We start from the raw sequence: 25,947 nt of genomic DNA, 5'->3' as shown, positions 1-25,947 counted from the left end.
AACATGGCATTTCAAAAATAGCATTTAATGGACAAAACATTATACAACTATGCTAATATACTATATAAAGAAAGGAGGAGGGGGAACCTGACCAGTAAAGCTGGTTAAATACTGCAAAAAACAAACAAAAAACCACACAATTTAATTCTCATGTTTAAGAAATAATTGTTCTTGTTTGAATTCTGTTTTTGCATGCAAACAAGGGACTTCATGCATCTACAGGAATAGACATTACTTAGTGTTCTGTTTTCAAAAAATGTAGTCATCCATTCAGGAAGTTAGAAATGATACCACGTGGCTTGCATATGATTAGTCATTTTAGGAATAATGAATACTCAAAGTTGAAGAGTCTGTAAACAAAGCCTTATAAAAGTGGTTCACCCAGATTATTGAGCAAATACTTACAAATGACAAATACCATAGTGGTAATCAGAATACCTTTTGGAAGGGTATGTGAACAGATATAAAGGCTAAATTCATTAGGTAATTTATTCACAGTGAATAACTTAACCAGCTCTGCCAGCTATCTAATAGCCAAGTATAAACCGCAGAACTTCACATTTCCAAAAGCACTGTACAAACGTTTATTATTTGTATTGTGTTAGCACCTTGGGGACCGTATCAGAGACCATCATGTGCTAAACATTATGCAAACACATAACAAAAAAAAAAGTCACTGCTGCCAAAAGCTTACAATCCACAATAGTTATTCTTCACAATTCCTTTGTGAGGTAGATTAAGTAAATATTGTTCCCATTTTTCAGATGGGAAAACTAAGTCACACAATAAGTTATTTGCCCACTGCTACACTGTGGGTTAAATTGAGGCCTGGATAAGCAAGTAGATTGTAGGTGTAGACTGGGGCAATGCATTTACCTTGTCCATGAGTCAATTTTATCACCTGTAAAATGTGGACAATAGGGATAATATTTCCTTAATTATCGCATAGGGGATTTGGTTTGGACCTGCTTATATCAGAACTCAACTTGTCCTAATGAGTCCCTGGCAAAACCAAAATTAATCCTACAAGTTTCTGATTCCCAGCTGTGTGTTAATGTACTAGACCACACTGTGTCTCTAAGAAATAAATGCAGTTATGTAACCAAACAGACTCTGAGGGGACAAACAACAGTAAGAAAAAAAACCATACTTTTTTGTATGTGCTAGATCTTTTACACAAGAATTATACACATTTTGATTTACATTCAAGATTTATTTCATTAGGATACTCCCAAACATCAAAATGATTTCACACTTGCAATTAGTAATGTATATTTTCCTTAAATGTACAGCACCCTGAATTTTATGATCAGAATAAGCATTTATGATTTTCCTTTTCCTCCATAGTTTTTTTTTTTAAACGTCATATACAGTAACCCAAACAACATGCATTTTTGGCAGTTCTTTCTGAGGAAAGGTTTGATAGGGTGCGAGAAACAGTATTTCAATAAATTGTTCCAGGGCATAGTTGTGCCTTTGCAGAGCCTACTCTCAGTTGTTATTGGCAGGCATTTTTGTCTGCATGCCTCATCTTCTTCCTAAGCTCTTTAAAGTGCAGATAAAAGTTTGATGTGGCCTGAATGAGATTAGCTACACCTTTGCATTGATATGGAGCTACAATACTAAAAAGTTTGTTTTCCACTAGATTAACTCTATTTTTCCTTAGTGTACAACGATAAAACCTAATCTTCATTCCTCACTCTTCTGTTGGATATGCACAAGGTGAAAAGGCATCTTATCAGTTTTAAATGTACCATATGAGTTTGGCTTAAGAAATCTGAGGCATAAATCTTTTTGAAGTTCAGAGGCCAAAATATTTTGCAGCTGTTGCTAGGACTTGAAAGGTAAACTTTCTTTCTCTTGGAGGGTGTATGTGTGCGTGGGGTGGGACAGGCTCATTGTAAATGAAATATTTTAAAAGTTACATTAACAAGGAAAAGACTTGTAAACGATGAGATTATGCTTGCTAAAAGATAAGCAACTACATCATTTGTGAAAACAGTAATAATTCTGATATTAATGTTCCAAAAAGAAATTCTATTTTATAGGAACTAAAGGACAGATATTAAATTAATAAAACATTCAATGTAGCTATAGTAATTTAAATAGAAACAAACAAACCCCAAAATACTGATTTAAAGTTGGGAAAGAAATGAGTTAAAGGGCTTCCTTTTGAAGCCAGCTTTGTTTGCCTTCATACGGCAAAATGGATTCATAGCAATAACTTGTATAGTTTTAGTCCTAGTTCAGCAAAGCATGGAGGCACATGCTTAAATCCATCACAGTTCAGCAAAGCACTTAAGCATGTGCTTTAAATTAACCACATGCTTGTGTGTTTGGCTGAATTGGTCCTTTAGTCACTAGGGATCTCATTTGCTCTTCATTACTTCTTGTCTGCTTAGGTCCTTAGACTGCATTCATCACCATGGGGTGATCCCAATACAAGCATGTGTGGCCCCATCCACAGTAAAAACCTATGTTTAGAGGCTAAAAGAAAGCAAAGCTCCAGGAACCATCTCCCCACCAATAAGGTGAGGCACACCTTTAGACCACAAGTCCTGTGGAGCCCAGGGAAGCCAAAGGAGATAAGCCACCTGCACAGAGGCCCTGTGTATCTGCTCTGCTTCCAGGTCCCGACAATCCCCAGGCTCTCTGGAAGCATGGCTGTTTAACAGAGCTGTTTACTACTTCTCTCATGAGTTAATAGAAAGAATGAAAGAATCAATAAATAGCAAAGTTATTTCACATGGATGCCACCAGTTCTCCTGATGCTGTATTTTGTAGAATAAAGAACATATGGCCCACAGTAGGTGAGAGTGCAATTTCAATGAATTCTTCATGAGATACTGAATACTGCTTTGGTGACATTTATCTTATTGTTTATCTTCCTAGCACTGAACACTTCCATAATTCCAGTGTGGTCACACAAATGCATCATAGATATAGGTTCCTAAACATGTATCGTTCTATATTCTCCTTTCTATGTATAGAAACATTACAACTACTGCAGTCCAGGCACATATGCCACCAATGCAGTGAATTGATTTAGAAGTCTCCAACATGACATTGGACAGCATGGACATTAGTTTTGTTTTTGTTGCATTCAGGGCATGTTGCAGTGGATTATTTCTGACGTTTGTGGTCTTAGAGAAATCCAAATTAAATAACTGTTGTTCTTTTAAAATTGCCTGCATGGAGCCCCACTATAGATTATATACATGCCCTCAGCACATAAGTTTGCAATTCCTCAGACAGCAGTGTCCATGGGGCTGGGCATGCCCGATTCTCAGGTCTTTGTGCCACCTATGTAAAAATATATAAGGGAGCACAGCCCCAACGTCTACTCAAGTACTTATCTACATTGTAGGCAAAGATCAGGAAATCAGCAATGTCATTCAATATCTCCTGATGTAGTTGTTATTAATGTATGGTACCTCTAAGAGGATCCTAACAAGATTGAAGGCCCACTATGCTGATCATGGCTGAGGCCAAATCTACTGACTTCAAACCCTGCCCCTTCAAGCAATGGCATCTATCTACTTAGGTAATATATAGCCCCTCTCCATAATATCTGAGAACCCACATCAATAACAGATTATAATACTCAGTGCCTTTTCTGCTTAGGACTGGGGCACAGTCAGCCAGTGCTCTGTTTGACAGTCTCTTTAAAAACTATCCACAGCGAGCTTGGGGGAACCGTTGTAAATGCTACCTCTTGGAGATGCCTATAAGGACATCATCCCCCAGAACTGATTGAAAGCATTTACGTCCAGATCCCACTCCCAGTCTGCTGAACCAGGGATGGGCGCCCAGGGCAGTTCCATGTCCAGAGACATGTTTGATATCCTATCGTTCCAGGTTGTGTTGTGCCTTTTGTTTTTTGCATAACAAATACAATATGAGAAAATCATACTTGGGCCCCAGATAATGGTGTTTACTAAATATACACAACATGCAAGGTCTAGCTCAGGGGTTCTCAAACTTTTTTTGGTAGGCCCCCATTTGAAAATATTTCAGGCTGTGATGACCCCCCCCAAAATAAAATGATAGTAAATTACTGTAGTTACTCATAGAAGCATACCCATGCTCATGCCACCCTTACATCTGCACTGCTGTTGGCAACGGGGCTGCCTTCAAAGCTGGGGGCCGGAGAGTGGTATTGCATGGTATGGCATTGCCTCCCTTACTTCTGCGCTGCTGCTGCTGGTGGTGGCACTGCCTTCAGAATTGCGTGGCCAGAGAGCAGCAGCTGCTGTAACCCCCTCTTCAGCTTTCCCTTCCCCCAGCAATACTGTTGTGATCGTGCAACCCCCCTACAATAGCCTTGCAACACCCTTTTGGGTCAGGACCTCCAGTTTGAGAAACACTGGTCTAGCTACCCCCACCCACCATGCCAAGTCTAGGTACGCAGACGAGCACGCACACCCACACTGCTGCTCTGACTGATTTTCCGGCAACTTCTAGAACACAGTAAGCACCACTAGAAAGCTCAAACAATTTAAAGGGATACTACACTATTCCTATACATTACACAGATGGTAGCCTTCAACATCAAGGGGCAAGCTAAGCCACCTTGAAGAAGCTCTTTGACCTCTTGTCTGCATTCCCAAAAATCTGACACTGTAAATTGGCAGGAGTTTGTTTAATTGGACATCTAATCAAGTTAGATGTCGGGCCACGCTGCAGACCTATAGAGCCTTCAAGCCATCAAGCTACCACACATCTTCCTGTGAGACAAAAAAGAAGAAATGGAATGATGTGTGTCTTATGACTCATCTTAACATAGTTACTGAGATAATCCTGCTTTATTTTTGATACCTAAAATTTCCTTGATTTCTGGGCCATTCTGAATTGTAGTGCCAGCTGACTGATGTCATGTGATTATGTGTTTGGGATTTTTTCTTTTCTTTTTGCACAGCCACAGCTACTGAGATAAATGTGGGGGAAGGTAGGGCTGAGGGATGAAGAAGAAAGGGAAGGGTTTAGAAAAATAACCTGCACAACTGTGCACCTATCTATCTAAGGTACTTCTATGGTCCGCATTACTGTAGCATCTAAGTACCTCCCCATCATTAGTGTATTGAGCCTTACCACACCCTTGTGACATAGGGAAGAGCTATTTATCCCCATTTTTACACATGGAAAAATGTGGCAAAGTGACATGCCCAAGGTCTCACAGGAAGTCTGTGGCAGAACAGGGAAGTGTTCACAAAACTCTTGAGTCCCCGGCTAGCATCCCTACCATTGTACTGTCCTAACATCAGAATGCTCACTTTGGGCTGGATTGATACAGCTATTTCTGACCCACGTAGAGGAATAAGGTCCCCTTTGTTCTCCTGTCAGCTTTGCTCAGATTGGGACTCTGGCCTCGGGGACAGCAAAGACCACTTGACTGATATTCATCCCATCAAGTGAGTGGGTAGAGGGTGAGAGGAAGCATGGCTACACCCTGCCCCTTTTCCAGCCAGACTAGCTAGTCAAGCACTTGGGAAGAATGGGGGAGGGGAGTATGGTGGGGAGGAAGCTGCTGCATGAAAAGGGATGAAATAACTTACAGTCCCTGAGCAAAGAGGTAGCAGGGGAGTAATTCTAACTTTCTAAGTCAAAGTTCATTCTCTGAGCTGTTCCTGAGGAAGTGCAGCTATAAGTCAGCCCTTACGTGAGGCTGATTGTAAAGTTACAGTTTAGTCCTTTGGTTCCTGTCGCATCTCGTCCTCGCAACCTTCTCCTCCCCTCACCAAATCTTTTGCCCCCCCTCCCACTTTTTTTAAAGATTGAGAGTTCCTTCAGGCACATCTGTAAGATATTCATTTCAATAGGTTCAAATGTACACACGAAAATGCAGTATAAATAGCCTAACTGGAAATTCCATTTGATCCAACACTAATTGTCATTCTTGGCTTTTACTACAGGGCAGCTGCTGGTCTAGTGTATTTTACTATGGTTTTTGGTTTTCACTCTGATTCATATTTAATAACACAGTAAAGACAAAATTGTTTGTCTCTATCTAGTATTTAAACATGTTTCATCATATTAAAATAAATGAAAATGATTCCCTGGGTATAAAAACAAAAATTGAAAAAGTTTTAAGTTTGTTTTTAATATGGGGGAGGAACACGCTAAAATATATCATTTGTCAAGATATTTTACAAATTATTATTTTGCATTTTGCTGTTTTGATGTGAATCACTCATCCTTGGGGGAGGGGGAAGCCCCAAACATTCCTATCAATCAAATATGTGGTGCTATGAAAGAAAAGTTTAAGTGTTTAGTCCATATTCTGGAGTGCCTCAACTTCACTAGAAAGACTAGGCCATATTTCTCCCTGGTGTAAGCCCACTGGATACAATAGGCCCCATTCATAAGCTGTGTTATGGCCCCTTTGCCCATATCCCAACTGCAAATGCCCACTATGGAGTTCCCCTGTTGAAGAGGAGCTTGCTTCTGGTGCAGTCCATGCCTGACCCGCTACCCTCTCCACAAATAAGTGAGTGGGGAAGAGGCGTGTTGGAGTCTTGCTCTGTTCAGGCAAAGTCTTCATTATCAAAAAAGATAGATTGCTAATGCATGTTAGATATTAGTGAAGATAAGGCACTGTGGTTTTTTCCATGAGGTAAACTAGGCATGGTCAATCAAGGCCAGAGGATAGAGTGCTGACCTTGCTACCATGTGGTAAAAACTAGGATTTCACAGTGAGATAACTGTTGTACATTAGCTATTCCACTGTAAAAGAGCCCTTTTTTTGCACACAGTCATCAGGGCTGTTGAGGATCTTAAACCAATGGTACAACTTAAAGCTGCCAACAACAGCTTTAAGTTGTGACAGGGCTGCAGCAGGACCAAAGGAGCCAAGATTTACTCAGCACAGGTGAGATTCTAGCCCTATGGATTTTCAACAGGGATTAATTTGTTTCATTTGTATTAAGAATTTTTAATGACACTGATGGGCTTAATTAACCTTTAGGAGTTGTTACATCATAAAGCTGAGCCAGTTTTTGGGGGGGAGTAATTAGGTGTGCAGTTATCAATTAAACACAAATATGGAATTTCACAATGTTTTTAAACAAACTATGGAACAGAATCACACTTTAGATAGAACAATACGTGCTATCAAAGTGGAGAATCTGTTAATGGCAGATGTTGAGCTCTTATGTTTGAGGGACAGTTGCTGAATTCAAATAGTTTTCATTTTATGTTGCAAAACATCAATAGCTGTATAGCTGGCAATACCCATAGATGGTTTTTATATAGACCTGATCAGCTGACTGTGCTGTGAATTTGAGTGATAGTCCAAGCACATTTCACTAACAAATGGACAGATTTTGATACTCTTACATTGTTGTCCCATTGCTGCAGCAGAAATAGAGAATCTGTCTGGTTGAGAACTTGAATATAGAGTTGTTTGCTTGAGGTTACAACTCCCATGCTACCTCTGAGAATTATCATCTACACCAGTGGTTTTCAACCTTTTTTCATTTGTGGACCCCTAAAAAATGTCGAATGAAGGTGCAGATCCCTTTGGAAATCACAGATATAGTCTGCAGACCCTCAGGGGTCCGTGGACCACAGATTGAAAACCACTCATCTACACTTTGCCTTTTGCCATCTGACATCCCTGTAAAGAATGTACATACTCGTAAATAAGTTAGGATACAGTATCTTTTGTCAATTCATTTCTCTCCTAACAAGGAGAGTACCCCCTCCTAGAATCCAAACTTTTCTCAGTGTTCAGAAGTCATGACACTTCTACAGATTAAATAATTTTAAAAAACATTTGAAATGTTAGTGAATTCTTGTCGTTTGCAAGGTAGATAAAGCTGCCACTCCTAATAACGTGTTACGAATGATGGGAATAGCCAAAAGAAAGATAATACTATTTATTGCTACTCTTGACATTCTGCCTAAATGAAAAATAAACAACTATTAGCAGTTTTGACAAAGAATAACATTTTAATTGTCATAAAATACTTAACTATGCATGTATCAGAGGGGTAGTCGTGTTAGTCTGAATCTGTAAAAAGCAACAGAGGGTCCTGTGGCACCTTTAAGACTAACAGAAGTATTGGGAGCATAAGCTTTCATGGGTAAGAACCTCACTTCTTCAGATGCAAGTAATGGAAATCTCCAGAGGCAGGTATAAATCAGTATGGAGATAACGAGGTTAGTTCAATCAGGGAGGGTGAGGTGCTCTGCTAGCAGTTGAGGTGTGAACACCAAGGGAGGAGAAACTGCTTCTGTAATTGGATAGCCATTCACAGTCTTTGTTTAATCCTGATCTGATGGTGTCAAATTTGCAAATGAACTGGAGCTCAGCAGTTTCTCTTTGAAGTCTGGTCCTGAAGTCTTTTTGCTGTAAGATGGCCACCTTTACATCTGCTATTGTGTGGCCAGGGAGGTTGAAGTGTTCTCCTACAGGTTTTTGTATATTGCCATTCCTGATATCTGACTTGTGTCCATTTATCCTCTTGCGTAGTGACTGTCCAGTTTGGCCAATGTACATAGCAGAGGGGCATTGCTGGCACATGATGGCATATATGACATTGGTGGACGTGCAAGTGAATGAGCCGGTGATGTTGTAGCTGATCTGGTTAAGTCCTGTGATTGTGTTGCTGGTGTAGATATGTGGGCAGAGTTGGCATCGAGGTTTGTTGCATGGGTTGGTTCCTGAGTTAGAGTTGTTATGGTGCGGCTGAAGAAGTGAGGTTCTTACCCACGAAAGCTTATGCTCCCAATACTTCTGTTAGTCTTAAAGGTGCCACAGGACCCTCTGTTGCTTTTAACTATGCATGTAATTGAGACTTCTTAGGAAGTTGTTATGTGGTAAATATCAATTACAGTATTCACATCTTTAAAGACAACTTTGCAATTATGTACTCAATAAATTAGGTACTCAATAAATGTTTTTACACTGATTTATACAATTTTATTAAACTTAATTGTTTTTGATAAATGTTGTTATAAATTTGTAACTACTGTTCATTGAGATGTGAAACTTCAATTGTGTGAAATTTTGCTATATTTTAATGATGTTTTATTTTGTTTTTCTAAAGTGAGACTAGTAGACGGTGATGACAATTTTTGTGTTTAAACTACTTTATCCATTTTGCAATGAAGCAATATGGTCTGATTTACCACTTCCTTACTCCAGTTTTACACTGAAACAACTGTATGGTTTCATTGGGGTTACATCAGGATAAAATTAGAGTAACATACTGGTGTATCAGGCCTTGTATGTGCATCAAAAATGAGAGCATACTGTAAAAAAAATGGTCAGAAAACGTTTGTCAGAAATTAGTGATAGGAAATGAGTTTTCTTCAGAACGATTGGTAGGTTAATCTTCCTGATATTTACTTATTATTGAGCAAAAGAAAACCCCACACTTTCAAAACAGAAAACATGAATATTGACATATATTTATGTATAAATATTCTTTCTGGAGGAAAACAGGAAGAAAAATCTTACAATATTTATTTTTCTTTATAGTCTGGATAGCATTAGAGCACTGTTTTGAAATTTGCAGCACCACACATTGCACAGTATAAGTTTTAAATTACTGTCCAGAATATACTGGTTTATTATCATAATCCAATGGACAGATCATCATGCTATTTGTAATGTGGGCATCAGGAAGATGAGGGAAATAAACACTTACTTTTCTGGGATCTGTGTTTATTTAAATTACCCACCAACAATGGGCAGCTGGATGGCTTCAGCCTCTCTGTTGGAAATAATGCTAGAATGACAGGATACAGATCCCTACAGAAGTTACCAATACCAACAGACTAGGTATTTCTGTACATATTTCTATGCTTGCATGATTCCTAGATAAAAAAACAAAAACAACAACAACCAAGGACCATGCATATGTTAGAAATAAAGCAAGGAAAGCCATTCTCATGGTATTTCTTGAAAGCAAATATTGGGAAAGGCATGTTGACTACTTCCACTCATTGCCTTTCCCCCTCACCCTCACATCAGTCCTCAGACACACGATTAATCTAGTGCCCATCCTCCTGGAGAGTTTACAGGTGTTGGCTCACTTACAGTTAGTGGAATGAAATATTGCTACAATGGCAGCAAATTCTGATGGTGTGTGTTGTGGCTTTTTCAGGGCTGTTTTCAACATTTTAAAGAAATTCTGTTTAGTGTGCAGTGTTGAGAGGGCATTTCAGATTAAATAATACCTAGCTGTTATATAGCATGGTTAATCTGCGAAGATAACACACAGTGCTACGTATCGGGGGTACCCTTCTGAATTATTTGGTCGACAGCATCACTGTGCTTGAAACTTCACTGAACATACTGTCTCTTTTTCATCAATAGGCAGCAACAGGATTTTCTACTATTGTTACACTAGAATAGTTTCATATTTGACTCTACAACACCAAACCCCACAAAAGGCCAGTTAATCCTTGTGCTAAAAGCAGCATGAGAAATGTGAGTTTCCTAAGATTTCAGGAGGGAATAATTGCTTGTAATGGAGCTATATTTTTCCATCAAAGGTTTAGTGCACCATTTGCTCTAATTATTTCTGACATATCATCCATCATTTAGTGAACTTCTCCAGAAAAGAGGTATAGTAGCATGTCATTCCTAAAAACCAAGAAAGTAAGAAGAAAAAAAATGTATAGTCAAATTAGCACTTTAAATGGGGGGAATGTTTAGGTGCTCCCTGGATTATCATTAGTCTTAGTCAGTAAATTGGTTAAACAGCTAGTTACTTTTATAATCTCCACTGCCAAGTTTATCCAGCTTTAAAAAGTACGTTTGACCTAAGCAATTATCTTACATATCTAACTGATACTGTTCTTTGTTTTATTGCAGCACCATACAGAAGCTGCCAGCCCATCCATGTTACCCCCATCAGCTTTACCATTAGATTTACTAAACAATGCTGTTGCTGGATTTAGTACTGTAGAAGAACTTATCCGATATCTGGAACCAGACAGGTGGCAACTGGACTTGGAAGATCTCTACAGACCAACATGGCAAATCCTTGGAAAGGCATATATTCGTGAGAGAAAATCAAGAGGTAATCCCCTCTTCTGTAATTTATGGCTCTGCATAGATGTTTATCTTGGCAGAGGAACAGTCATTTTGCATATTCTTCACCCTGTCTTACAGCTTTTAACTTTCTATATACTTTGCGGAGTATAGATACTCTCACATGTTTATGATTTGGACAAAGGGCAATAACTAAAAATGTCTCCTCAAAAATATGGAGAAATTTAGCAAAATGAAAGAATGAGATAGTTTTTAATGCAGCCAATGCCAGAGCACCTCTCCATGTTTCATAGCTAGGGCCCTACCAAATTCACAGCCAGGGAAAAAGCATCACGGACCTTGAAATCTGGTCTCCCCCCATGAAATCTGGTCTTTTGTGTACTTTTACCCTATGCTATACAGATTTCATGGGGGAGATCAGTTTTTCTCAAACTGGGGTCGTGGTGGCAGTACCACAAACTTCATACAATAACCTTCCCCTCCCCCAACTCCTTTTTGGGTCAGGACCCCTACAATTACAACACTGTGAAATTTCAGATTTAAATATCTGAAATCATGAAACTTACGATTTTTAAAATTCTATGACTATGAAATTGACCAAAATGGACCTTGAATTTGGTAGGGCCCTATTCATAGCACAGGGAATTTGGGAGGCATTTGTGCCAGGCTCAGCCCTGGGAGAGAATAGCCACTCCAGATCCCATTTAAAATAATAATATTATATTGAAATTTCCAAAATATAGAATTCAAAGTGAAGTCCCCCTTCTTCAGAGCAATAGATGGACTTTGATGAAGCGTCTTACCTAATACAGCCCCAGGTCCTGCACTCTTCCCTTGTACCAACCAGCTTGTGCGCTGGTGAGTTTGATCATAGTTGCAGAGCGTCTTCCCTGCCCCCCATCTGATCAGCCATTAACTCTTTTACATCATGACATTTTTCTTTCTTACCAAAAAGATTACAGCACCTGGGAACAAAAAGGGTCATAACACCAGAAAGGGGTTTCTCTGGATGTAGCTAAGCTGCCAGGCTAACTGAGAAGAGGCATAGGCAGGGGATGGGAGTTCCAAGTGGAGATGAGAATGTTCTCATTACAGCAAAATGAGTACGGCACCTTAGGAAATTTACTCTCAGGAAAACGATGATGTGGCCAGGTGTAAAGAATCCAAGCAGCCTTCCAGTAACAATAATGGATGTTTGTTGTAAAGGTGGACTCAGTAGATATCTCTTCAGGCCATGGAACAGAGCTTTACTCATTTGGCTGACAAATAAAGGCTATAGAGTTGTGTTTCCTGAACTGGGTATGTCAAGCCTAGAGGAAGGCCATAAAATGATAGCCTGCCCGTTCAAATGGTAAAAGCTAGCATGCACTTGTATAATACTGCTCATGTGCAATCTATGTGTAGTACTCTATGACGTTGTAACTATAGAAAATACTGTATCCTCAGATGGCGATGCAGTATCTCTCTAATCTATCGATCTAATTTATTGATCTAATCTATGGAGGCAATAGAATGTATACACAGAAGAGAGACCAAAGTGGGGTGAAAGGTTGCACCTTGCATGTTCTGCTGACTGGTGCTGTGGGCACATGACTTCTCATTGCCTCCAAATACAAGGATTCTGATTGTCCATTGTGTGCAAAAAAAGGAGAATCTCTCAGCATCCAGCACACAAGGGCCAATCACAAATTGGCCTATATTCTTTACCACCTACAGTATGGTATAGTGCTCTCAAACTGTGCATTGGGGTATTCAGGAAGGAATTGTACCTCTCTGATGTGCAGCCCATGCCTGACCTTCCTTTCAGTTGGTGTAGTCTGGATTGTCTCAGAATGTGAATTTAGCAATCTTTATGGTCTCAGAGCAAGTTGTGTCAATGCCCTCTTCCACACTATTCCATGAAACAGTGGTGTCCCTGTCCACCACTTGGTGAGGTAGGCAATTGCTTAATTGAAGGTGTAAAGTATATACCCTGTATTAAGGATTTTACCTTACATAGAGTAAATCAAGGAAAGACATTTCCTTTTGCTTACATTGGAATTTTCTGCATTTTCCACCAAATCTCCTTGAGATACTGCCACTATTTCATATTTATGGATTCCATGTTGATGAACAGCATGCAGACAACACTCTCTTCCTTCCCTATCACATAGCATGAAAATGAAAATATTCAAGTATAAATGAAATATCAGTTAGTAGTGCCTATGTTGGCAAATGTAAAGTAGATTATCATTCAGTCAGCAAGGAAGGAGAGAAGGTGAATCCTTTTCATAACTCAGATTTAGTTTTTTGACAGCTGATCCCTGGATCAGAGCTAAAAATTTATCATTCTAGCCATGCTTTTATTGCTACAGCTATGCATAGGTAAATCAAGACTTGGACAGGAGGCAGTTTGTCTTTAAAAGCTTTCAGCTATAAAGCACATCTTTCAAATATTCATTTAGCACTTTCCTAGTTAAAGAGTTTCACCATTTATCAACTGCATTACCATTTTAAGCATACAATAAGTGAGAGAAAAGCAATGTATATTTGTGGAACCTTACATAAACAGAAATGCAGGTGTTGGATAACATCTATATAGACAAAAGCAACTCTCTACGAGACAGTGATCTTCCCAAGAAACTATCAGGGTAAATCTTTTAAAGACTTCTAATTAGACAATGAAATAGATTTTCCTTTGAATAAACATATCAGAGTATTGCCACATTCATCTTAAAAGGACCACCCTCAGACTGCATTACTGAGTGTGTAATGTTATAGCCTGGGGCAGAAAATGTGTCCCATTAAGATGACACAGTATTAACTGTTAGGTGCTTTGAATAGTTAGAGAATGTGAACTTTTTGCTTGTTTTTATTTTTATTATTGTTGTTTTTAATAACATGCTCTACTGCATTAAAAACTTAAATTAAGAAGTATTATAGAAAATTATCTGGCCTAAAATGTTTATCAGTTAATTAAAACTACATTGTACCCTTCAAATTCTATAATTAGGCTAGTTTTCTTTTTGTTTTATTCATTTTAATTAAAGGCCATATTTATGTCCAGAATTTAGGACCAAACTATAATCTCAGTTATATCCATGTAAATCAGGGATACCTCTGTTAGTTCAAAGGAGTTATTCAAAAAGCAAAATTTGGTTCTGTATTCCAAAATATTTTCATATATAAAAACTAAGTTCCTTTTGAATATTATACGTATTAAAAAGTAAAAAGTGCATTGCAGTGAAAAAAAGTAGTCCAGTCTTACTCCCACAAAAATCAGTGAGTAATCAATGGGCCACATTCTGCAGCCTAATTACAGCTCTTTTATGCTACATGCATGTTACAAGAAGCAGATAATTATATATATAATTATAATTATAACTCTCCTGGTGTGTGGGAACCTCCTGTTCATATAGCTGTACTGAGAGCATGTGTCTCTGCCCCTTGCACTTCTGGCAAAGGACAAGAAGAGCCGGGGGCGGGTGTGTTATGCCAATCCTTTACTGTTGTAGGGGCCATTAAATCCCCTATGCCACTGGGAGCATCTCTAGGTGATGTGGAGCCTAGAAACCATAACCACTTTCCTGATGCGCATACACACACACATACCAACCTTCTGCAGGAGAAAATCTGCTCCCCTCCCCGGCTTTATTTAGACCAGGATCTAGCTGGTAAAATGCTTTGGGAAAGAGGGATTCTTTTTGAGTACACATCTCTGGAGATTTGTTAGAAAGTTATAGCCTCAATTATAAAAAGCAATTAATTTCAGATTGATGTGAATTTAGTATATTTAAATTATATAAACTAATGAAGATACATTATTTTGAAATACAGTTTTATTTTAGACCAACCCACATCACTTCTTTCTTTCTTTCTTTCTTCAGTAATATCTTGGTTCTGCAAAAAAATTAAAATAAAAAAACCCTGCATTTTTTCTGAGCTAGTGCTAAAAAAGAACTTTTGACTGTTGTGTCAACCATGATAAATGAGTGAAAGCCAAGTTGAAAGTGTGTTTAAATTTTCACATTATAACAGGTATTGTAACTTAGTTCACTTGGGAAATTCATATAACCTTTTATTATGGTTAAGTAAACATTTTAAGGGAATATATACATTCTGTCATCTAGTTTTGTGCCCACAGCATGTTAAAATACATTTTGGACAGACAGATACTCTGAAAAAATAAGAGCTTCATTCACACAGTTCAAAGAAATGATTACATAAGCACTGGACAGATTTGCCACAGACCTTTTAATAAGAAGAAAGATATGGCAAGGATGCATGCTGTGATATAAAAGCTATACACCTTAGGTACTTTGTTAGACATGAAGCTGAACATGAAGCTTTTCAACACCTCAGAAGTTCTGTTGTTAAAGCACACTAAATTATACTGAATTGAAAATGTTGGGTCTGGGTTCACATTCAGAACCCTTCCAGAACTGGGGTGTTTGGATCTAGGGTTTTATTCAAACCCATATCCAAATTGTTTCTAAAATGATAATTCATTTAATTTCCATTTTGAACAATCCCCACTAAGCTCCCCCTCCCGTGCCCCATGACATGTGAGTAACAGTCATAGGCAAATAGGTATGTAACTCTGCTGTTGGTCAGGCAGAAAGTGTCAGTCAGGAGGATGAGATTTTTTTGTGCCAAGCTATATCCTTTTTGAACTCCCTGCAGGTAGCCTCCCCACATCCTTCCACCTGGCTTGCTTCTGGCCTTGCTAAGAGAAGCATGTGATGTATCTGGTTCAGGTCCCCATCTTAGAAGATCTTCAGGGTGAAGAAGAAAGGCAAGAGAAAGAAATGTGCCAGGAAGTCCAAACACTGCCCTTCAGCCCTTATAATAAGTCTGATGTGCCTGTGATTTACAGTTTCTCTCTCTCTCCACTTCCAGTTCCCCTTCCTCTGCTCCCTCCTCTGTTTTCTCTCAGAATTTTTTTTCTCCACCCTGGGAAGCAGGTTGGCATCATATCAATGACTTCAGTGGGAGCTGTTGCACACTCGGCACTTTTGAAAATCAGATTGTTCATTTAGGAGCCTAACATAACCTGATATTAATGGAATGAAGTGACAGTCCAATACATAGATGAAAAGGCAGGATTTCAGTATATTTGACTGAAGAATCCATCACAACACACACATCTTTTTGCATGCCAGTATGTGGACAGGACACACAGGAGGAATTTTTGAAAAGCTCTGGAGTGGAATTGCAGCCACAAGACTGGGTCCTGACATGATACTAATATTCATATAAGTGACATGCAAGGCTGCATTGGAAAGACATAGTTGTCAAGGGAGAACTGGACAGCAGACTCAAGTTTTGAGATTCTTGCAGGGAAAGAAAGGCTTTTCTTATCTGCGATACTGATGTCTGTCCTTTGGTGGCTCAGATACTTCAGAGGATCAGGGAACATTTGACCCTGTTTATAATCAGGCTGAAAGTCAGAAATAGCTATAGAGATTTGGTGACTGCTCTGGATGTTTCCTGAAATTACTTTGCCCAATTAATCCAGTGTTTCATTGGAGCATTCACACACAGAGACTTGATTTCTGAAAGTGGCAACTATCATGATCTTTGTTCTGTGATACAGGTGCCAGTTTGAATGGAAGGGCTTTGTAATGGGCATGCAAGTGGCCAGGCATGAATCTTAGAAATTATCAGTTTCCCCATGCAACTGAGCCATTGGATTGTCTTCATATTGAAAGAAGCCAGCAAATCGCCACCGTTGATCAATGCTAGGGGTTGACTACAGGGATTCCATTTGGAATTTTATACTTAGTTATTTCTAAAATGAACCATACCATCCCTTACATCCCTTTCATGTTTTACTACATTCCCTTTGTCATATCTGTTATGGAGGAACCGGGACTACAGCTTTCTCAGCTCTTTTCAGAGAAAATGATCAAATTTAGAGCGAAGACTCCACATCGGTATCTTGTATTTATGGGAGATCTGACTAGTTCTCCTTCCACTGGGAAGGCCACAGCCTACAACACATCCTTATTAGGTCATATATCACCACTCCCGAGGCTTATTTAAACCATCAAGGGTAGGAACCAAGAGGCAATCCGTGCTGAAAAACACTTGGGTTTCTGAAAACCCTCTATCCTGAGCCATCTGAACATCCATGCTGACTACTCTCAACAGAACCCAGAGCCATCCATTATTCATAGGATCTTTGAGGTCCCTCTTCAAAGTGGAAGTCTCATGGATTGGAGGCAACATACAGATTTCATCCATGACTTGTTTGCCTCCAGCATTAGCCACCAGACACCCAAGTTCTGCATCTGTTACCCAGACCCAAGATCCAGTGTTCATCTAGCCTATTCCTTACCCCTTCCTTTACTCTCCTGAACTCTAGACCAGGGATTCTCAAGCTGGGGATTGGGACCCCTCAGGGGGTCGCGAAGTTCTTACATGGGGGGGGGGGTGAGCTGTCAGCCTCCACCCCAAACCCCGCTTTGCCTCCAGCGTTTATAATGGTGTTAAATATATAAACAAGTGTTTTTAATTTATGGGGGGGGGCGCGCACTCAGAGGCTTGCTATGTGAAAGGAGTCACCAGTACAATAGTTTGAGAACCATTGCTCTAGACCATTCCACTAGAGCAGTGACCACTTCCTGGGGGGGGAAATACATCTCCTTGGACAAGCTATGCTCAGTGACCACATGATAGTATACATACACCTTCACCAAACACATTGGCCCCTGCCGGATTTGAGTACTGAGTGCATAAAGCATTTCTCCCTTAGGAACACAAGGGTTGCTATTGCTGAGGAGAGGTTATCCAGTGCCAGCCTTCCCACCTTCCTCTTTAAACCTTTCTTTTCCTGTTTTTGATTCCCTTTCTGGCTGAGTGATTAGTTCTCACTCACTGAAGTTAGGGGTACTGTTCGTCAGAACCATCCCTCTATGACAGTGGCAGTCATGTCAAGGGAAAAAACACATTTTCCTACCTGGTGATTATTTTTATGGGACAACACTGCTTTCTTGGGTGCCAGCTCTGGGATGAGAGGCTAGTGATAAAAAAAAACAAAAAAACCCTACTTTGTCCTGAAAGTCATCTAAGTAAGCCTGCCTGCAGCTAGGTTAAAAACAAATCTCTTCGTCCTGCTTGGCACATCCAGGCTGATGGCCAGAAGAGGCAAGTGTACTCCATTTGTCTGCACCTGTAGTGCCATGCAATGGCAAACAATATTACACTTTATTGTATTATTATTACAACATAATTTGTTTACCTTCTCATCTTAGTCACAATGAGTACAAAATCCCATAACTGTATTTTAACCTTTAGATTGCAGGATTGTTATGGCAGGATCTGTGTCTTTCTTCATGTGATGGTAGTGACTACTCCATTGTAGACACTATTGTAGTAATGATAGCAGCTCTATTTTACATTTAATGTGGTGGTTTTGAACATAGAAAATTCCCAGTAGGACATCTTAGAACTGAAATGACTCTTTTAAAGTGGACAAAGGGTTACTTTCTCATACACTTTATCAATTTATCCCTCAGTTAGCCCAACCAGTTTATAGTTGCACTGTAGTACATGTTATTCACATATTTTAAAAGAAAAACAAAGTGTTAAGCCATCTTATCTTGGCATATAGTGAAATAGCTGACTATGTCCAGAAAACATAATATGGCCATGAGGATAGTGGTGGGGAAATTATATTTAGTCATTTGAAACCAAAGACCATCTTCCACTAAGAATACATGCAGATCAGTGTTTAACAAAAGCAGCAGGTGACCATTGATTAATAATACATACATTCTTTCTTCTGTTTTGTTCATTTTCAATTGTTACATTTTTAATTGGAACTGAAGTAATCTGTTCCAAGATTATTTTATCCCTCTCTGAACCACTAGAAGGATTTCTTTGTTTTTACCAAATGTTAATATGCATTTATTTGTAGTATAAATGGGATGATTTGAGGTTGTTGTTTTTTCCCCCAGGTTTCTATCATAGGTCCTCTGGAAAAGGGTTGTTTTTAAATGTCAGGGCTAGTATGGCTGAGATTTTTATTTCAGTATTTCCAAAAGCCATACTGGCATAGGTGTATACAAAGAGGAAAATGTAATGCTGCTAACCCAGCAGTGAAAAGCATCGCAGATACCATTACACATTGCATCTATTCCTCAGGGGGGAGGGGGAGGAGGAATCAGTCCAAATATCACAGATCATTATAACCTCCTTTTCTGCCAGAAGCCAAATTACAGTGCTTTTCATCAAAGCCTGCACTAATAAAATGTGTTCAATGTTCCACAAAACCAACCCTAGTTTTTTTCAAGAATGGCATTTTCCCCTTTCAAGACCCATTAATTCTTGTCCATAGAATTAGGGGAACAAGAAGTATACTGCCCTATTTTTGGTATTTCCATATGCTGTTCAGCCCTCAAGATGCTAAAATTTTCATATGCTACAGTGGAACCTGTTTATAAGGAAACTGATATAGTGAAGTTCCATGTATGGTGGAGATGACTTAACTTGTTTTACCAAGTTTTGAACTTACTTAAATGTAACAGATTTAAAAGTTTCATTCAATGAAGGAATATTACTGAGTTCTACTTTGGTGACAGAGGGTGGATAGTGGGAGAAGCAAGAATGAATGAATGAATAAATAAATAAATAAATAAATAAATACAGTGCAAATGGCATGGAGAGAGGCAACAGAGGTTGACACAGACAGACTGATTATAAAAGGGACAAGGAGGGGACAAAAGAAAAATCTTAACACTCTTCTGATAATTATTTTTTTTATTTTATAAGTCCCTCTCTTTCTCCCTCTGTATATATATGTATAATAAATACACACACACACACACACACACACACACACACACACACACACACACTGTATATAGGACATTCACTGATGTAAGCATAGCTTTCCAGAAGTTCCACGATTAGACCATAGTACAGACTTTCCTTTAGCTAGAAAAATAGATTTTGTTTTCCCTTTCAATTGAATCTTCCTTGTTGCAAGCATGCATTAAAAATATAGTGAAGACAACATTTGCACACTTTAACAAATTTTACAAACTCAAAAAAAAAATTAAAAAAAAGATGTTTGCAAGATTCCTTAATTGCAGTGGAGTCCTTAATTAATAATGAAGTAGAATAAAAATCCACAGGCAGCTTTAGTGTATTGCAGTTTAATTTAGCGGCTAAATCCTGTGTCAGTACAGGGTTTGAGAGGGAAATTAAATTGGGGTTGAGGAGAGGGAGAATTCTGGGACTTTGCACTTTGTGTAAGTTTCACAATAGCAAAGCTCTCAGGCCTAGAACCCTAAAAGTATTTTAGCATCTCACTCCTACTGAAATTAACTCCCATGGAAATCAATGGGAGTTTAGACCCTTAAATACCACTAAGGATCTGGTCCACAGTGGCTCTGGAGGCCTTGGATTTGCACTCCTTATGGAAGCTACAAGAGCATTCAAGTGTGTTTGTTTATTGATGGCATTTGAAAGACAAGTCACAGAAAGATATGTTTGCTCTTCAGTGGTGGATCTGAACCTTCTAAAGGAGGAGGTGCGACTCTACAGCTGTACTCCTCGCAACTTCTCAGTGTCATTGAGGGAGGAGCTGAAGCGAACTGACACCATTTTCTGGCCACTATGTCTATTGGTTAAGCGTTGCGGTGGAAACTGTGCCTGCTGTCACCATACTTGCAATGAGTGCCAATGCGTCCCAACCAAAGTCACCAAAAAATACCACGAGGTACGTACCTCATTTTGTGTTTTTATATTTGAGACCTGAGAAAATCCATTCAAGGAACAATCTTTATTGTGAATGTGAACGCTGACCAGAACGCAATTCATAGGATAAGGCTAATGTCACTGTACAGTGACACATTTGGAGGACGCTTTCTCTTTTACTAAGAGTTAAAAAAAATCAGAGCCTGTGCTCTTACTCCATTCTCTGTGGAAAATATTACTGTTCTATTTATGTTGTAAATTATTCCAAATGTTATTTTTTGAATAGAGGTTATTTTTGTAGACAAGAAGGGCTTTTACCCTGTGAAGTTACTGTGGACTGAAGAATTTATCTAAGTTGGGCAAAATGAGATGTTCTATTTTTAAAAACAAAAGTGAATTGAAACTGCTGTTTGTTCATGCTCAGCTTAACAAGCAGCTGGGCCAGTTTGAAAGTTAGCATTTTACAGTTTTGTTGTTAATATGCCAAGCCCAAAGATATCCTCTAACATTCTTTTTAGAATGTAAAAGACAATAAACAACCTCTAGGTCATGTAAGATTTTTCCAGTGTCTGTAATTAATTGTAGACCTAAATATATCCGTTTAATATCTCTACCTATATTCTAAACTTGCAGGTGTATGGATTCAGTGACTCAATAGTTTTTTTTAAATTATATATATATATATATATATATATATATATAGATATACACACACATATATATAGATATACACACATATATTACCTTAATGGTACTGTATGATCCAATTGTAAAGAAACAGATTTGACTAGTGATTATTTTCTAAAGGGAAAGGAAGGGGCATATGTAACACAGTGGCGTGAGTTAATTTACAGGTTATAACAAGTTACAACATCTGTGTTCTCATGCTATCACAGAAATTATAGCTTTCTATAGAAAAAAACCCACTTGACATAATGTGCAAGTTCATAAATATTACTGGACCATCTAAGATCAGATAAATTAGCATATTAGATAAATATACAACAGTATACCTTTTAAAGTATATTGTATAAGGCTTATAATAATTTATCATTTTAAAAAGCTATTAGATATTTTTAACTTCCTATAAAAATGTTCCACAGCTGTGAGTGGAAGAAACCTTTTTTATAAACTTCACATCACTGAATATCTATAGCTAAAGTCAATATTATTTTACCAGTACCATCTAATAATAATTAATTTTTAAGTCAACTATATAAGTAGTCCCTCAAACAAAACAGAAAAAAAAAAACCGCACCCAAACCCCACTGCAGTAAGGTTTGCTTTGACCAAAGTAAATGTCTGTCTAGCATATCTTAATGTCTTAATCAAGTCTGTGGAAGGCTTGAGGTAAGGCCAAAAACAAAGTAATATATATTAACGAGCAGAATAAATGAAGAAACTCAGTTGTGGAGTTGATTGAGTTTCCTTTAGTAGTTTCCCTGTCTTCCAGTTTACTACTTCCAGTGTACTGTAGATAATGAACAAGATGTTTAATGATTTACTTAAAAGCCTGGCTCCAATTGTCCTCTTTCAGGTTCTTCAGCTGAAGCCCAGGAGCGGTGTAAAGGGATTGCATAAATCATTGACAGATGTACCCCTGGAACACCATGAGGAGTGTGCCTGTGTCTGCAAAGGGAATACTGAAGGATAAATGTGGCTAAGTGTGCTTCTTTCTTTCAAAGTACATTCAATTAATGGCTGATTCTGTTATGGGGCTTGTGCATTATCTCCTTCCGTAATCTCAGTTGTTTGCTTTGGGGATCTTCCATCTTCAGGATTTACAGTGAGTTCTAAAGAGAGGAGAAACCAAACTGGGATTATATGTTGTGTAAAAGCTCTGTTGCTTGGAGGCCCAGTCAAAGGATGGGAGAAAGGCATCAGTGAGGGATTACTAGAAGTATATATTATCATGTCCAGTTGGCTTGACATTACACGGATTTAAGAATTTAGTGTAAAAAATTGCAGTGTTCACACCACGAAGACTTCATTCTGCTGGCTGCCTTACTTCTACAGCTCCAATACATCTGGCCTGTGATTGACAACATCTGGAATCTGTCTTTCTGTACTCAACCACTCCCATGTGCTCTAAATCAGAGTTCTAGGTCTTACAAACTTGCTTTAAAACAAACTGTCTTGTTCTGAATTAAACTTAATTTGTCTGATACTGGTAGGAAAGACTGGATTTTTCCACACCCACTATTAAAGCTCCTGCCTTTTAGAAAAGCTGACTGGACAATAAGCATGAGCTAAGGAGGCAAACATTGAAAAGAACAGTGGCTTTACTCTAGTTACTATGGCCTATGACTTTTTATTTGTTTGTATTTTTTATCGTGTACATTTTTATATTCTCCTTCTGACAATATAACTATTTGCTTTTTCTAATCTTGTTAAATATATCTATTTTTACCAAAGGTATTTAATATTCTCTTTTATTACAACCTAGATCAACTATATTTTAGTTTTGTAAGACTTTAAAGCCAGAGGTATACAGTGGAAGGAACAGAGATGTGGTTACTATGGCAAAGCATTTATTTCTACATTGTCTGGTGCTAGACAGTGGAACAAATCTGGGTTTACACATTTAAACAGAGTAATGACAAATGCAAAGATTATTAGTGTGGATGAAGCTCTAAGCTTGATGGCTCCATGATACTGAAAATATGAAAAACAGATGTCACTATAAATGATTTCAGAAATAGCTATCAAAATCCCTCTATATTCTGGCCTTTTGTCAAATAGGAAAAAAATAATCAGGTATATATAGACCCATTCTGGCTTGTTTTATTGTTTAATTTCTTTGAAGTAGAAAGGTCTACAACAGCATGAGAAGAGAAGTTCAATGGCTTGTTGCCTTCATGAAACTGTGTTCATAGAAAGGCAGCCATATTTATTGCTCCAGGTGTATGGTTTTTCTTTTATGGTTATGTCCATTTAAAAGCAGTTGACTCCCAAGATTTTAACTCTATTCAGTACAGTTTTATGAATTATGGTTTTGTTTATGTACAGTATATCATTTAACCAGTACACGTATCCCATCCTATGCAAATTGGAAAGAAAACAGTAAAGTATTTTGCTTGTAAAATGCTTTAACATTATGCCTAGTTTATATTTTGACTATTGGATTTACAGATTGTAACAAAGCACCAAATAAAGTCATAATGCTAATTTTGGGAGAAAAAATGTCTGTGTGGTTATGTATTGGGTGTTTGGTCTATATTAAATAAAAACAAACCTGAAATGTATTTGCCAGAATGAAAATCAATTAGAGAAATGCAAGTCTTCTGTACAGTAACTGTAAGAGAGAAATCCACATTTCCTAGCTTTTGAGATCTTGAATTTGCAAACTTAATGTTCTTTTAACATTTTTGTGTTTAGTTTCCCAGATTTAAAAGAAAAAAAAACCTGAAAAAAAATCCCATCATATAACATAATACAGACACCACATGGCTTATCAGCAGGGCTGGAACCTTTAGATACACTCCACTGACCTCTGGCACCAAATGCAGTAATAGGTTACCATTCTCTATGTGGACCAGGATATGAATGATGACACTCAGGAATCTCAGGTTCCATTCCAGGTTTGGAGGGGTAGCAGGTTCTAGTGGTCACAAACTGTTTGACCCCTGACCTGATCTTTCCCTGTCCCCTTGAGCCTGACCTTGGCCCAGTTCTGTCTCTCCCTGCAATCATCTCCCTGCCTTATTGTCCCAGTCTATCTCCCTTTTCCAGGAAGAGTCTGCACACTCCTGGCCATCTCATCCCATTCTTCTCCCCAACCTTGACTTCCAGTCCCAATCTCCCTTTTCTGAGCCTTTCCCTCCACCTACCCCCCAGCTCATTGAGTCTGTCTCCTTGCCCAGCCAGTCCATCTTCCATCCTCCACCCCCTCAGCTCCTCATCTGCTCTCACTCTGCCAGGCCTCAATAGCTAGGAGAATCAGTTGCAGGAAAATCCTGTTCCATCTCTGCAGGGTCTCTCTTGGGGGGTGAGGGGGTTGTGCATGTGCAGTCTAGTTGACACTTAAAGATGTATGAGGGGATGGAGCATGCACAGTGCAAACTGAATATTCAGAAAATTTAGCTGCCATACTCTAAGTCTTTACTGAGCATGTGTGACCTGAAATTTTTCAAAGACTTATATCTAGGCCAAATTTGGAAAGCATACTACTGTACTGTACTATGAGATATTAAGGATACAGTGTCAGATTCTCCTAGGTTAGATCTCAACCTCAGTGTTACTAGGGTGTGGGATTATGCATATTAATGTTCTGATAGCATATATCTTGTCTATTAGTTGCATTTATTCCACTTATTTTCAATATATTTGTATTCAGAACTATAAACACTGAAGAAGAAAGATTCTTGGATTAGCTATTAGCTAACTGAAAACCCATTGTAGAAATAATCATCAACCTTTAATTAGATGTGAGTAAAAATATGATACAGGGAAACATGAACTTTATTTATAATACTGAATGAGATGCTTAAAGTAAAAAACAGGAAAATCTTAATCATTAGGCACCAAGCATAATGTTAAATAGTTCTAATGGGCTAAATTTTACTCTCATTTCCATCCTGTAACTCTTGTGAAGTCAGTGGTGGGTTGCTTGAGCAGGATTTGGCCCAATAGGTCTGGTTTTTGGGAGCAGGTGCCCATCTAGTAGTAGTGATACATGGTATTTTGAGCAAAGGCTGTTATCAGCACAAATAGGATTTTCAGGCTCGAAAGGCTTGTTGTAGTCAACAGATCAGAGTTGTTTATACTATAATATATTGCATACAGGATAAGAACTAGTGAGTTTTTGCATTATGCATGTTTTCAAAGTTGCACCAGCCATCTGTTTTAGTGCACGTAACTTTGAATGGCAGTATTTTGCATCCACTTTGCACTGATGGGCATTTCTATATCCTGTATTGGACAATAAACAGACTCAAAGAAAACAGGCTGTGCTTGGAAAGCTGCAGGAAGAAATATTGTGAGGGTTTTTCAGTTTCATTACAAATTTACAAGTTGTAAACATCCATCAGAGAAGTAGTAAGTTTTTATGAGAGATATGAGTAAAATGAAAGCATAGACACAAATACAACATTTGTAATATGTATAGAATCACTGATTTATTGGGAAACTACAAGTACCAACTCCTGCCTACAGAAATAAGACTGAAGAGCCTACTAACCCTTGCCAAGTCAGATTAACAACAGACAACAATTTAACACTAAAATAAAAATATACCACCATCTAATAGTGGAGGTGCT

The 25,947-nt window shown here is 38.4% G+C and overlaps 1 protein-coding gene across 1 annotated transcript in view; it reads left to right on the top strand.

Moving 5' to 3' along the window:
• The window catches only part of PDGFC (platelet derived growth factor C), a 225,870-nt gene extending 202,005 nt beyond the window's left edge, over positions 1 to 23,865 (top strand). The window contains exons 4-6 of the mRNA XM_024211549.3: positions 10,826 to 11,033; positions 20,494 to 20,711; positions 22,227 to 23,865. Coding sequence (XP_024067317.1) covers positions 10,826 to 11,033; positions 20,494 to 20,711; positions 22,227 to 22,343 — 543 coding nt within the window. The 3' untranslated portion in view covers positions 22,344 to 23,865. The remainder of the gene's footprint in view (positions 1 to 10,825; positions 11,034 to 20,493; positions 20,712 to 22,226) is intronic.
• The last annotated feature ends 2,082 nt before the right edge of the window (positions 23,866 to 25,947 follow it).

This window comes from Terrapene carolina, unplaced genomic scaffold (assembly GCF_002925995.2).
Source record: "Terrapene carolina triunguis isolate 2854851 unplaced genomic scaffold, T_m_triunguis-2.0 Scaffold66, whole genome shotgun sequence".
Classification (NCBI taxonomy): Eukaryota; Metazoa; Chordata; order Testudines; family Emydidae; genus Terrapene; species Terrapene triunguis.
This window is presented reverse-complemented; position numbering and strand designations above follow the sequence as displayed.